The sequence below is a fragment of the Carlito syrichta genome, unplaced genomic scaffold, assembly GCF_000164805.1.
Source record: "Carlito syrichta isolate Samal-C Ts95f unplaced genomic scaffold, Tarsius_syrichta-2.0.1 Scaffold309822, whole genome shotgun sequence".
NCBI lineage: Eukaryota > Metazoa > Chordata > Mammalia > Primates > Tarsiidae > Carlito > Carlito syrichta.
Window position 1 is genome coordinate 391297 of NW_007253918.1, and position 15622 is coordinate 406918.

Below are 15622 nucleotides of genomic sequence, written 5' to 3' on the forward strand. Positions count from 1 at the left end.
CTGCTGGACTCTGAATTACAGGTGCGCGCTACCATGCCCGGCTAATTTTTTTTTTGAGTTGGAGTCTCACTCTTGTTGTCCACGCTGGAGTGTAGTGGCATGCTCACTGCTACCGCACCCTCTACGTGCTGAGCTTAGGCTATCCTTCCGCCTCAGCCTTCCAAGTAGCTAGAACTACACATGCATGCCACCACGTCCAGCTAGTATTTTTGTGATTTATTGTAAAAACGAAGTCTCACCAAGTTGTCCGGGCTGGTCTCAAACCTATGGGCTCAGGTAATCCACTCGCCTCGGCCTCCCAAAGTGCTAGAATTACAGGTGGAGCCACCGAGCCTGGCCTGAAACATTATTTTTAATAGGTACTTTATATTTTGTATAACTTATTTAATCATTGTTTTAGTTTTTGCTCCTATGAGTAATGCAAACGTAATAATCTTGTACATTTTTATCCACATCTCTTATTGTATATAGACTCCTAGAAGAGATTATTGGCTCTAAACTGTGTAACATTTTATACAGATCATTAAATTGCTTTGTTTTGGTTTGTTTTTGAGTCATGGTGTTACTCTGCTGCCCAGACTGTAGAGCAGTGACACAATCATGGCTCACTGCAGCCTGAAACTTCTGGGCTCAGGCGATTCTCCCTCCTCAGCCTCCCTGAGTAGCTGGGTCCAAAGATGTGTGCCACCACACCTGGCTAGTTCTTTTAGTTTTTTGTAGAGACAAGTTCTTGCTTTGTTACCCAGGCTGGTCTTGAACCTCTGGGCTCAAGCATTCCTCCCGCCTTGGCCACCCAAAGTGCTAGAATTACAGACATGAACCACTGCCCCCAGCCTAAATTTCCCTTTAAAAAACATCAGCAACATATGACAATCACCACCTTACTGTGCTCTTGTCTGCATAGAATACTGTGGCTTAAAGATTATTGGCAGTCTTGCCAGGCAAGGTGGCAAATGCATGTAATCCCAGCACTTTAGGAGGCTGAAGTGGGAAGATCACTTGAGCCCAAGAGTTCTAGACTAGCCTAGGCAACATAGTGAGACCTCATCTCTACAAAAAAAAACATTAAAAAATTGGCCGAACTCATGGATCAGCCTGTAATCCCGCGCTTTGGGAGGCCGAGGTGAGTGAATTGCCTGAGCCTGCGGGTTCGAGACCCGCATACGCAATTTGGCGAGACCTCATCTCTACAACAAATCAAAAAAATTAGCCGGGCGTGGTCGTGCGTGCCTGTAGTTCACTACTTGGAAGGCTGAGGTGGAAGGATCGCTGGAGCTCAGCAGGTCGAGGCTGCAGTGGCCGGGAGCGTGCCACTGCACTCCAGTCTGGGCGACAGAGTGAGACTCCAACTCAAAAAAAAAAAAAAAAAAATTAGTTGAGCATAGTCACGCATGCCCGAATTCCCAGCTATTCAGTAGGCTGATGTGTGAGGATCCCTTGAGCCCAGGAGTTTGAGGCTGTGGTGAGCCGTGATTGTGCCCTGTACTCTAGCCTAGGTGACAAAGTGAAACCCTGATTCAAAAAACCCCCACAAAAACAAAAAACAACAACAACAAGGGTTATTGCCAATCTTAAGAGTAACAAATGATATATTCTTGTTTTTATTACATTACTATTTCCTTGTGACAGTTTGAATTTTTTTATATTGGGTATATTTTGCTACTAGGAAAATTAACTTTGTTATTATAGCATTCATATGGAATTTAAAATGCAACAAATATACATTTTGGTTGACAGCTTAATGGCAGGCATTAAAATCAATACTCAGTTAAGACCTAAAATGAATATCATGAAATGAACTCCTAAGATACAAGAATAAATCAAAGATGCATTTAAAATTGTAAACCATTATTATAATTTCAACGTTATTGTTATATAGAAACAATAACTTCATATAGAAATAACTTTATATAGAAACAATAACTTCAGTCTCTTGCCAATTTGCTTTTGTGGTTACTATACTTTATTAAATAGATGTTTTCTTTCAACTGAAACTAATGGAGAAATTTGTTTGCCTCACTCCGGCAGCATAGGGTCCTGCTGATGGTTTTAAGTTAAGTCATTAAGCTTTCTTTTTTTGATAGTATCTAGAAACCTACCTCTTCTTCAATTTCTAGCCTTGAAGATTGGATTAGCAGTTTGATGAAAGTGGTTCTACAAACTAAAGCTTAGTATACTGATTGAAAAAGTTTTCTGAATATTTAGAAACGGATTTATGATTCTACACATTTTTTATTCTAATATTTTCTTTTATTTGCTGCTTCATCACTTAGGAAAAATCTGTCCCTAGACCTTGGATTTAAAATGTGATGAGCAATGTGCTTGACTTTCACGATAAAATTATCTCTGAATTTTTCTCTGTACTCAGCTTATATCAGTGCACAATAATTTAATATCTTCCCTGGAGTAGAATAATATGATCTTTACAGCAGATATAATGTAAATATTTGCATTCTTGACATATATGTTTGGGTAGTTTTCTTCATCAGCTTTCTGCAAATAAACTGCTTTCATTTGTTCAGTCAGCCTTTTTAACACCTAAGAGCTTTTGCTGTGTTTTTTTAAATATCTTAATTAAGTAATTCCAAAATCACTTGTATGTCATAACGTTTCTCTTTGGCTGACAACGGATGATGAAAGAGGCCTGCTATCATCCTACTTAGAGCCAGTAATTCTCTGCATCATGTTTTGCAACATTCACTTTCCGCACACACACCTAAACAAAGCATCATATGCTTGAAAGTCCTACATTACTCATGACGTTCGTCGTGTCAGTCAAGTCCTTGTTCCTTTGTCAGTCAGTGACCATGACTTAGCACTTTTTTTTTTTTTTGAGTTGTCTCTACAATAAATCAAAAAATTAGCTGGGTGTGGTGGCATGTGCCTATAGTTCCAGCTACTTGGAAGGCTGAGGCAGGATTGCCTGAGCCCAGCAGGTCAAGGCTACGGTGGCTGGGAGTGTGCCACTGCCTTCCAGCCTGGGTGACAGTGAGACTCCTACCCAAAAAAAAAGGAATAGATTGTTGTCCAAATACCTTGTGTACAGGATGCAGAAGTATATTTAATAACATTTACTCTTTTGTGCACTATAGATTATGTATTATGAAAAAGTTTTCCAAAAAATTTTTTTTGACAGGAATTCATAATTTTTGCAAATTTCACGTTTTATCTTCAAATACTGAAAATAGACTCTAACATTATTTCCACCTAATTTTTGTTTAAAATTTTGGTTACCGTGACACAAATCCATGGAGATTGTCTTCCTAAAGCATTCTTTTTTTTTTTTTTTTTTTTTTTGAGGGGAGTCTCTTCTCACCCAGGCTGGGGTGCAGTGGCATGCTTATAGCCACCACAGCCTCCACCTGCTGGGCTTAGGTGATCCTTCCAAGTAGCTGGAACTACAGATCACGCCACCATGTCCGGCTACATAAAGCATTCTTGTAAAATACTGTTTTAAAGTTTCATCAGTAAGAATAAAATTTGTGGTCCCTAGTTTCTCTCTAACCCTTTATTTTCTTCATATTCTTTATATACTTTATTATATCTAGACTGATATTTATCATGCATGTTGTAAGCTAAAGTTTTTTCTTTCCATAAAATTTGACATTCTGCTTTAATTTATCCCCAAGAAATGTAAAAAATTCTTGTGCTTTCTTGAAAACCTCATGACTTAAATGGATTGAAATATTGTTCTTAAAGGCTATTTTGTTTAATGTTATATGTTGATACACTAAATAATTCTACAGATTACACTGTTGATTTAATCTAACTTTTTTCTTCTGCTTGATGTTACATAAATATTTATTGGCTCAAAGAGGATATAATATCTTTAAATGTGTTTGGCCCATGCACTCTTAATATATTAACTGTCAGTCCTTTCACCTATTTATCTTACTATTTAAGAATTTTTTTGGAAAACTTTTTCGCAACATATAATCTATAGTGTGCAAAGAGTAAATGTTATTAAATATACTTCTGCATTCTGTACACCAGATATTTGGACAACTTTCATGGCCAACATTAATTACTGTTTCAACTGGCTGACAGAATTTCATTACACAAAAAACATAAAAAAATTTTTACTTCTAGTTTCATTTAGAATATTAACCTATGTTTGAAAGTGAATGTTTACATAACAAGTATAAATTCAGGTTATATACCCATTCTTCGTGTGTAAATACTGTTATGTTAATGAGGCATGCTGGCTGACTATACAATAATAAAATGATTGGTTATGCATCAGATCTGGGAAGCCAGAAATTATATTAAAGTAGGCATTTTGGGCTTTCTGAGGCTAAAACCAAGCAGCAGGTGTTGACTATAAACCAGAGACAAATCTTGGTGTTTCCCTAAATTCTGTATATGACCTTAGATGTTTGTTTTTTTTTAGCTACTGACTTTGGGGCTGTCTACCTTTCCACACTCATGTAATGGAATTTTTTTACTTAAAAAAAAATGGAAGAATGTGTTTGGATAAGTATAATCTTATCTGGTTTGAAATCACCCTATAAAATTATACTAACAATTTGATCCTTTTCATAGATACATGCTGTTGATAATTGTGGGCATTCCAAGGTTAACTCTCCTTACTATTTAATTTTATTTAAGTAGAAGACATGATTTTAAAGTTGCTTTGTTTTTTCGTTTTTGTTTGCCTCACACTTTTAAAAATTGTCTTAAAATGTTATTGATTGATTGCTAGCCAGATGCTCATTTGGCTGCTGAAGAAGAAGCTAAACGATTGGAAGAACTACAAAAACAGGCAGCACAAGAGAGAATGGAACAGTTTGAAAAGGCACATGCACGGGGTTTTGAAGCTATGAAAAAGATCCATTTGGCTCAGGTAAGAATTAAATTCTACCTGTGAACATTACTGATTAGTGAATGAACTCAAACAAAGGTGTCAAATATAGTTTCTGATTCACATGATTTTAGGTTTCTCATCGTTCTTTGCTCTCTTGTTTCAAGTTCAGATTGGGCTAAGCTATTCTCACAGTGTATTGCTATTCTAAAAATTTTGCTAATGAATTTATCGAAAGTTTAATATCTAGGCTGGGCACAGTGACTTATGCCTGTCATCCCAGTACTTTGGAAGGCTGAGGCAGGAGGATTGCTTGAGTTCATGAGTTCAAGACCAGCCTAGGCAATATAGCAAGATCTTGTCTGTGATTATTAAAATTAAAAAAAGAAAATATTTAGCCAGGTGCAGTGACTCACACCTGTAATCCCAGCACTTTGGGAGGAGGAGGCAAGAGTAATACCTGAGCCCAGGGGTTTGAGACTAGCCTGGGCAACATGGTGAGACCTCGGTTCTACAGTAAATAAAAAATTTAGCTGGGCATGATGGCGTGTGCCTGTGGTTTCAGCTACTTGGGAGGCTGAGGCAGAAGGATCGCCTGAGCCCATTAGGTTGTGGCTGAGGTAGCCGTGAGCGTGTCACTGCACTCCAGCCTGGGTGACAGAGTGAGACTCTGGCTCAAAAAAAATTTTTTAAACATAAAAAAATATATATTTTAAAAAATGATATTGATATAAGAGACTTTTTAAAAGAATTAATATCTTATTAATTCCAGAATAGCCTGAGAAGAACTGTGTGTGTGTGTGTGTGTGTGTGTGTGTGTTTGTGTGTATTTCACTCTGTCACCCCAGGCCACCAGGCTGAAGAACAGTGGTGTGCTCATGGCTACCACAGCCTTGACCTGCCAGACTCAGGTGATCCTTCCATCTCAGCCTTCCATCCTGAGAATAACTTAATCATTTTTCTAATTTAAGTATTTAAATTGCATTTGTGCTTTATAAATTTGAGGATTCAATTCACTAGATATATATTGAGCAAAACACTTTTTACCATCAGAGAATATTGATTCAAAGGTAAAGTCATGATTCTTGCCATCTGGAGCTTATAAAAAGTGAGTGTCAGTCAGGTGCCATGGCTCATGCCTATAATCCCAGCACTTTGGGAGACTGAGGCGGGAAGATCACTTGAGCCCAGGAATTCGATACCAACCTGGGCAACATAGCAAGACCATGTCTCTACAAAAAATTTTAAAAATTAGCTGGGCATGGTGGTGCATGCCTGTAGTCCCAGCTACTTACTTGGGAGAGTCACTTGAGCCCAGAGGTGTGAGCCATGATTATGCCACTTTTCTGCAGCCAGGGCAACAGAGTGAGATCCCAACTCCAAAAAAATAAAAAGTGATTGTCGTAGATCTGTAAAATATGTATAATGAAATCTGACTTTATGGTATGGTTTTAGCTGTATTACTGCCATGCTTATTGTTCATTTAGTGCTTGTTCTTGAAACAGCATAAAAAGGATTCAATCTCTTAGAAGTTTGATTTTATGCATTTGGATGTTTTAAACACTCACCTTAGGCATGAGTTTTTCAGTATATCTTATGACAATTTTTTTTTGAGTTGGAGTCTCACTGTGTCACCCAGACTGGAGTGCAGTGGCCACCTCCGGCCGCCACAGCCTCAACCTGCTGGGCTCCGGCGATCCTTCCACCTCAGCCTTCCAAGTAGCTGGAACTATAGGTGCGCGCTACCACGCCCGGCTAATTTTTTATTTATTGTAGAGATGAGGTCTCGCCAAGTTGCCCAGGCGGGTCACAAATCCGCGGGCTCAGGCAATCCACTCACCTCGGCCTCCCACAGTGCTAGGATTACAGGCTGAGACACCGAACCCAGCCATCTTATGACAATTTTTATAGTTTGAACCAAATCATGAGCTTCTCCTTTAAATTTTTAGCTTTTACAAATTGAGGGGTAAATTATGACAAAAATAACTGAATTATTGTAGATTCTCGTCTAAGGCTTAAACCTATAGAAAAACACATATGAAAACAAGTCATAAATTAAACAGGTTATTTCATAGAAGCTATAGGTTTTAGTGGTTAAGAGAGTGGGCCCTGCAGTCATTCTGCTTGTACTTACCTCTCTTCACTAATCTGCTGTTTGATCTCAGGCAAATCATCATCTGTTCTGTGAGATTAAATGAGTTTAATAAAGTCCTTTGAAATGTGCCTGGTAGTGGTCATTGTTATAAGTAACCCAAGTAGAATGATATGTAAAGCTTTCTGCAAGCTAGAATCATATACTTACAGGGAAGACCCAAAAACATTTATTATAGAATTTATTTATAAAAAATTGTGTATTACATGTTTAAACTTCAGTCACCTTCAAAGTACTCTCTGTATGATGCAATGTATCTATCAAGACACTTTTTCCACTGCTCAAAACAGTTTTTGAACTCGTCAGTTTTGATGCCTTTTAGCGCTTCTGCCGTTTTGCTGTGTCACCTCTTTCACATGGCAAAACGTTTCTGTTTGAGGACTTTTTTCATCCAGGAAAACAAAAAAACGTTGTTTGGGGGGAGATCAGGTGAATAGGGAGGATGGAGTAAGGGGGGGTGTCTTGCTGTTTGGGGTCAAAAACTGCTGAACACTCAGCATAGTGTGGGCAAATACGTTGTCATGGTAGAAGAACCAGTCACCGGTTTGCCACAACTCATGAGATTTCTTCCACCAATTATGATGCAACCTTCTCAAAACTTCCAGATAAAAACTTTGGTTGACCATTTGATCTGGAGGAACAAATTTGAGTGTACTATAAGGGACCTGCCTTCCAAAAGATAATACAGGTTTTTGGGAGAGGTCTCCTCTAGTATTCAGATAACTTTGAAGTTAATTTAGTGGGGTGATTAGAATTTTAATATAAATGAAAAAATACTTTATTTATAATTTATTTCTTTTGCAGCGCATGGCAAAAAAGATTCATCCTCAAAGGAAGAAATATTTAAAACTTTACAAAAATATAAGTAATGTGTATATGTTATCACTTGACAAACACTTTCTTTATACCGGCTTTCTCCACTGTATTGTGGACATACTGTCCCTTACATTAGGATGGTGGTTTACAAGTCACGCAGTCTCACTGCTAATAGTGAGATTTCTCTGTGTTAACCCTTTTGATACAGACCGTATTGTGACCTGGGCCCTGGTTTTCTGCTAGCATTTGTGGTAACTATTATTTGGCCTCTACTTGCTTCTCTTTTTTTCTTGATTATCCTTGCATGCCCCAGCTACAATGAACAGTGTACTATTATCCAAATACCTCATGTCTTCATCCCAATACCCTGTGCTACAGTTGTTTTTTCTTACACGTAATAGTTCTGTCTCTCACTTTTGCCTGGCTAAATCACTATCCCAAGGAATGATATGTCTCTCTTATTCCCCCTCCTTATCTTCTAGATAACCTCACTAAAACACTATGCTTAAGCTTTCATTTTAGCCATACTCTTTAGACTTCTAGAAATACATTCAGATCTCTTTTAGTCAAGGATTCATCAGAGTGTGAAGTAACTAGAAATAACCTCTGTTAAACCACAGCCATTCTGGGTCTTGGTGCTTAGACATATGGAGAACTGTAACAGGAGCTGTGGCAACTTATATAGAAAGCAATTTGATGGCTTGCCTCAGAAAGGAAACTTGCAACTGGCAGACACTTTTTTGAAGCTTTACAGCCTAGCCAGTACCACCATCTCATAGCACTCACATAATATTACTTGTTTGTTTATCTCATTGCTAGGCTAGGGTTGAGATCATGTTCCTGGTACTAAACATGGTATATGGCATTCAAAAAATATTTGTAGAATGAATACATTAATGTGCTTTTTAGCTAAACAAGTGGTAGAGCAGGAGAGTAAAGCTTATCCCCTCTTTCTCATGATTTCTCCCATTTCCCCCCCCCACTTTTAATATTGCTGTCCAAAGTTTGTGACTCAGCTATTGGTAATTTTCTTTATTCTTGAAGAATCAAGAGAAACTACTGAGAGAACTCAAACAGCTACAACAAGAGGACCTGGTGCGTCGGCGACAGATTGTAGCACAAATGCCACCACGACTAGTTGAACTTCCATACAGACGCAGTGAAATGAAAGAAGACTGGCAGAGAGAGTTGGAATTTGCCTTTGAAGATGTATACAATGCAGATAGGAGTAAGATATTTTCAGCAGACTTTCTTTTTTTTGAGTGGGAGTCTCACTCTGTTGCCCAAACCGGATTGCAGTGGCTGCTTCCAGCCACTGCAGCCTCGACCTGCTGGGCTCTGGCGATCCTTCCACCTCAGCCTTCCAAGTAGCCGGAATTACAGGCACGCGCTACCATGCCCGGCTGATTTTTTGATTTATTGTAGAGATGAGGTCTCACCAAGTTGCCCAGGCAGGTCTCGAGCCCACGGGCTCAGGCAATCCGGGATTACAGGCTGAGTCACCGAGCCCGGATCAGCAGACTTTCAATAGTGCTTTCAGATGTTTTGGTGGGAAAATATATTTGTAATGAAAAAGCAGTTTTATTTTGAAATGAGTTCTCAGTTAGAAAGAGGCTCTCATATTTTAGACCTAGACACTGTAATGGCCTATATATATATATATATATATATATATATATATATATTTTTTTTTTTTTTTTTTCCTGAGTTGGACTCTCACTCTGTCTCCCAGGCTGGAGTGCAGTGGCACACTCAGGGCTACCCCAGGATCGACCTGCTGGGCTCCAATGATCCTTCCACCTCAGCCTTCCAAGTAGCCAGAGCTATAGGCGCGTGCTACCACGCCCGGCTAATTTTTTGGTTTATTGTTGAGATGAGGTCTTGCCAAGTTGCCTGGGCTGGTCTTGAACCCACAGGCAGGCTCAGGCAATCCATTCATCTCGGCCTCCCAAAGTACTGGGATTACAGGCTGAGCCACTGAGCCTGGGTTGGCCTTTAAATTTTTAGGATCAAATTCTTTTTAATCATTTTGGAATGGAAACATGTCTCTGGTTTTTTTTTTTTTGTTGTTAAGAGGTTAAAGGAAACCTGATTTTGCACCTTGAACCAGCGCCTTTGCCCACTGTGACCGATGAGATCCAAGATGAAGAACTGGACCTGTCAATGGACCAAGAGAATGTAGGTGAAGCTGAAAATCATCCAGTGACAGAAGCTGAAATAATATCTTCTAGTGAAACAGACGGTAAAAACTCTTCTACTCTGAATATTACAATATGCCACAGAAAAATCTAATCATTAGCAGCAATTAGGAAAATTTAGTCTAAGTGCAAATAATAAGTGTTACTAAATGGTAGTGAAGGTGAAAGAAAGCAACATTTTCATATTTCCATTATTAAAGACCCTCTTCATATATGTAGGAGGAAAGTTACTTTATTCATATGTATACATAGTCTGAAGATTTTTAGGACATTTAAGTTCAGTGCTCAATTCAGAATTCATTTGCAAGGTCAGCATAGACTTTCATCCAGTCACCAGAGATCCTACTGTGCTCAGTTATTACTAGGCACATCATTTATAATGATAGATAGCACAGACTTTGATCTCTCTTTTTCTTTTTTTTTTTTTGAGTCTCACTCTGTCGCCCAGGCTGAAGTGCAGTGACACGCTCACAGCCACCCCAGTGTCGACCTGCTGGGCTCTGGCAATCCTTCCGTCTCAGCCTTCCAAGAAGCCGGAACTACAGGAACACGCTACCATGCCCGGCTAATTTTTTTTTTATTGTAGTGACGAGGTCTCACCAAGTTGCCTGGGCTGGTCTTGAACCTGCGGGCTCAGGCAGTCCACTCGCCTTAGCCTTCCAAAGTGCTGAGATTACAGTCTGAGCCACTGAGCCCAGCCAACTTTGATCTCGCAAACTTCATTTCTATCGCCAACATTCTAAATTTGTTCACAAGGCTGTCTCACACAGTACTTAAAACTCAGTGTCTAATGATACATTTATCATCTTCTCTTGGCTACTGAAACCTTTTCTTCCAGTCTTCCTTATTTTCCTTTCTATCTTCCTTTTCACAGTCTGCAGTTATCCAAGCCAGACCAGTGGAAGTCCTTCCTTCCCTTTTACCTGCACATCTTGTTAAAGATCAAGTCCTCATCCTAGATTTGTCCTCTTTTTTTTTTCCATAGTAGATTCCCATATCTACTGGTGTTGCCTTTGCTTAAAGTCACTCAGGTTTTCTTATCATCTTCCCCCTGTGCTGTAGGAGTAGTAGCCCTTTGGGGTTCCAACTTTATATAGGACTCCTGTTAGACTCCTGAGGTGGATGCTGTAGTCGTTATCCTTGTCTAATTTGCCCTCATTGCTATCCAAGCAGAAACTTAGGGTTACTGTGTTTTGACTTTGTTAGAGGATGTACTGTAGGAAAGCCTGTGGCAGTATGTCTTGACATAAGGTGGACTCAGGATTCACTTGCTTTCTGTCCAGTTTTCCCACTTGTTTAATTTCTGGCCTCTGCAGAATCTTTTATTTTCATACCATATCAGCAATATCTTTAAAGATATATTTACTGTTTCATCCAGCTTTTTCAGTTATTTTCATTGGGAATGTCATTCAATCTCTAGTTTACCAGAACTGGAAGTCTTGCCCAGCCTAAAGGGCCGATTACTCTTTAGCTCCTGTTAATTCCATGTGGGATTATTGGCTTGGTGTTGCCAGGTTTTTTTGATTTAAATAAATAAATAAGTAAATTTTAAAAAGCTAAGCTATTTGCCCTTTGAATTCACAAGGGCTTTCTTTTCCCTCTTTTGGGGTCATTGTCTAGAGGCACTCAAAGTGATCCAGTGTTAGACATACTGCCATAGGCTTTCCTACAGTACATCCTCTAGCAAAACTAGGTTGTCCCAAATCCCTGATAATAGAATTGTTTACCTTTGTATGAAAAAGGCTGAGAGAGCACGGATAACCTGCATGTGGTATGTGCCCAGGCAAACTTCAAGGGGTTCATGCTGTGAGACCTACAGTTCTTGAGGTTCTAAACAAAAAAAATACATGTCAGCAGAGCCTATGGTGATTTCACATGTGCTAAAGGTGTTTGTAACAGGATCAAGCATGCTTTCTTTATCAAAGAGCAAAAATTGTTGTGAAAGTGTTGAAGGTACAAGCACAGTAAGAAAGGTAAATTTTAAAATTTTACAAACATTTTAGAATGAAGTTTTTTGAGTAATAAAAATTAAAAGACTTTTAAAAAGCTAGGAATCTCTTTGCTTTTTTAATTCTTATTTTTAAATATTGTCAACAAATTTATTTCTTGAAAATGAGTGAGTCGCTGGGTGTGGTGGCTCACACCTATAATCCCAGCACTTTGGGAGGCGGAGACAAGAGAATTGCCTGAGCCCAGGGGTTTGAGACCAGCCTGGGCAACCTGCAAGACCTCCTCTCTACAGTAAATCCAAAAATTAGCTGGCCATGGTGGCACACACCATGTGGGATTATTGGCTTAGTGTTGCCAGGTCTTTTGATTTAAATGAATAGTTCCAGCTACTTGGAAGGCTGAGGCAGAAGGATCCCTGAGCACAGCAGGTTGGGGGTACAGTAACCGTGATGGTGCCACTACACTTCAGCCTGGGTCACAGAGTGAGACTCCAACTCCAACTCCAAAAAAAAAAAAAGAATGGGTCATGGACTAATGGTGAGTGAAAGAACCCAGGACGAAAAGAATACCATGTATATACGAAGTTTGAAAAATAATAATAAGGGCAAGCTAATCTGTGGTCTTGAGTTGGAACAGTGGCCATCTTTAGGGGTGTGTTGACTAGGAGGAGGCATAAAGAAGAACCTTCTAGGTGTTGGCAATGTTCCACATAATGAATGTTACATAGACATATGTAAAAATCATTTAAGCTGTACGCTTAGGTTTTTGCACCTTATTGTTTGTAAGTTATAACTCAATTAGAGTGATTTTTTTTAATGCAGGCAAAACTATAGTCTGTCAGTTTTCAACCTCTTAAATATATTCTTTTTTTTTTCCCGAGTTTGGGTCTCACTCTGTCACCCAGGCTGGAGTATAGTAACATGGTCACCAAAGCCTCGACCTCCTGGGTTCAAGTGATCCTCCTGTCTCAGCCTCCTGAGTAGCTGGGACTATAGGTGCATGCCACTACGCCCAACTAATTTTTAAATTTTTGTAGAGATGGGGTCTTGCTATGTTGCCCAGGCTCGTCTTAAACTCATGTACTCAAGCAATCCTCTTGCTTCGGTCTCCCAGAGTGCTGGGATTACAGGCATAAGCCACCACACCCATCCTGCTTTTATGTTTATTACTAGTAGTGTTTTTTTCTGTAGTTTGCTAAGAAGTACAGAGCCATATTTGGGACCACTCTCCAGCACAGAGCATAGGACCTTACAGGACATATTTTAAATAGTAATCTTATCCACAAATTAATTAGAAGTATACATCTGTCATCATTTAGCAAGCAGAATAAACTCTTCCTGATACATTTTTAAGCTTGAAATTATTTATTGCATGCATATTTTTGGAAAATAGTTGAATTATGGCACCTTTACTATTTACATTTAAGTTAAAAAAATTATTCCTGATAATAAAATGATTGAGTCAAAAAGCATTGTTGCAAATACTGTTAAATTGTAAATACTGGAGAAAATAAAATTGCACTTTTAACTAGTGGTTAAAGCAGTTACTGCAGATAAAGATAGAACAGTTGCCTGGTATGTAATAGCTGCTGAATAAGTTTTTTTCTTTTTTTCTTCTAGTTTCCTTGGCAATGAAGACACAACAGGTCCCTTCAAAAATTCTTTTTAAAAAATTGTTAAATAAGATCCGAAGCCAAAAATCTCTCTGGACAATTAAATCCATGTCTGAGGATGAAAGTGAAATGATTGCGACTACTGGTGATATTGAGAGCAAAGCACCAACTGTTGAATCAGGAACAATTACCAGTGAAGAGAGAACGTCATCCTCTGGGCAAGAACAAGGTGGTTCTCCAAGGGTCTCATTTTATATAAACCCTTTTTAAATTGTTGAAAAGAAGTGCTGTTCTTGAAAAATCAAATAATAAGGGTCAAAAGGAAGAAAACATAATCCTGCTAGTTAATGGAAATAAGCAAATACTAAAAACCTTAGTGAATCTCCTTCTAGACCACTTTCAATGTAATATATATGTATAAATTCCAGTAATCAGTGAATCAAAATTAACTGGTTTCCTATTTTTGAGACATTTAGGCTGTTATTTTTCTTGTACTGCAGTGGTCAGCCTTATAGTGAAGTCTTGGCTCACTTCTGTAATTATTTCCTTGGGAAGAACTCATGAAAAAATAATTTCTGAGTCAAAGATATGAACATGCTAATGACTTTTGACTGTTTTGTATTTTTTTTTTTACAAACCAGAGATTTGGTTTCTTTATTTCTTAATTTTAAATAACTTTTTTGGTCGATAAATAGGTTACTAAATATATTTCCAGAAGTTACAAAGATCACACCAGTAGTATCTCCTTAAACTAGTATGCAAACAAATGAGAATTGTAAGCATATAACTCCTCTTTAATTTCTTTATTTTTTTTTTCTTAGTTTTATCTTTTGGATTCTTTTCAAGATATTTTTGGATTTGAATGGAAATATTTTGCTTCCAGGCTTTTGAGAAAAGTGACTTACAGTCTGTATTTGGATTTTGGATTTTATCCTAAGTACCACAGGAAGCTTCTTAAAATACTTTCTTCCCTTGGCCTCTTGACACGACTCTCTCTTGGTTATCTTGGTGTTTCCTTATTCATAGTTTCTTTTGCTACCTATCCACATCTCCACAGCCACTAACCATTGTCCCCAGAGCCTCTTCCTCAAGTTCTTTCTCTTCATATCAAAAACTCCCTAGTTGACCTCTAATGTCATAATTTATAATATCTGTATAGTAATGTCTTTCAAGTATGCATTTCTAGGCTTGACTGTTCCTTAGAACTAAACTTATTTTTTTAACTATCTCTTTGACACCTTCCCATGTAACTAATAACATCTTAAACTTGTCCAAAACTGAACTCTTGGTATCTCCCCCACTGTACACCTGCTTTTCCTATCATCTTCCACATTTCAATAGCTGGCAATATTTTCATATTCTTATTCAAACCAAAAAGCTTGAAGTCATTCTGGTTCCCTTCTTTCATATCCTACATCCAAACCATCAACTAATCTAGTTGGTCCTACTCTCAATATATCCAGCGTCCAGTCGTTTCTTACCACCTATATCCTACTTTAAGATGCATTCATTTCCTAGCATAGATTCTTGTAGTAGCCACCTATCGTTAGCCTTTGCACCTCCCTACTATAGTCTGTTCATAGAGTAATCCTCTTAAAAATAAGTAAGCTCATGTCATTCCTCTACATGAAGCCCTCTAATAACTACCAGTTTCACTCAGTAAAAACCAAAGTGCTTTACAGTGGCTTCAAAGCCTTAGATGATCTGCACCCATACATTCCACCACCACTGCCGTCACCCTCATTATTGCTCTGACTTCATTATCTACCATACCTCCCAAGCCACTGCACTATACATGCCAGCTTCCTTGCTATTCCTTAAACAGCAAACATGGTTCATGTGGTCTTTGTAATTGCTGGTCTAACTTCATATATGTACTCAACTATCTCTGTAAGACCTTTTCTATTTAAAACAGTAAGCTTCTAGGCCAGGCGCAGTGACTCATGCTTGTAATCTGAGCACCTTGGGAGTTGGAGGCAAGAGGATTGCCTGAGACCAGGGGTTTGAGACCAGCCTGGGCAAGACAAGGTGGTGAGACCTTGTCTCTACAGTAAATCAAAATATTAGCCAGGTATGTTGGTGCACATCTGTAG

The 15622-nt window shown here is 38.6% G+C and overlaps 1 protein-coding gene across 1 annotated transcript in view; it reads left to right on the top strand.

Annotated features, from left to right (window-relative positions):
• Window positions 1-15622, top strand: part of LOC103270386 (centrosomal protein of 295 kDa-like) — a 41329-nt gene that overhangs the window by 13160 nt on the left and 12547 nt on the right. Inside the window, exons 6-9 of the mRNA XM_008067908.2 lie at window positions 4703-4843; window positions 8814-8997; window positions 9844-10011; window positions 13537-13758. Of these exons, the coding sequence (XP_008066099.2) occupies window positions 4703-4843; window positions 8814-8997; window positions 9844-10011; window positions 13537-13758 (715 nt within the window). The remainder of the gene's footprint in view (window positions 1-4702; window positions 4844-8813; window positions 8998-9843; window positions 10012-13536; window positions 13759-15622) is intronic.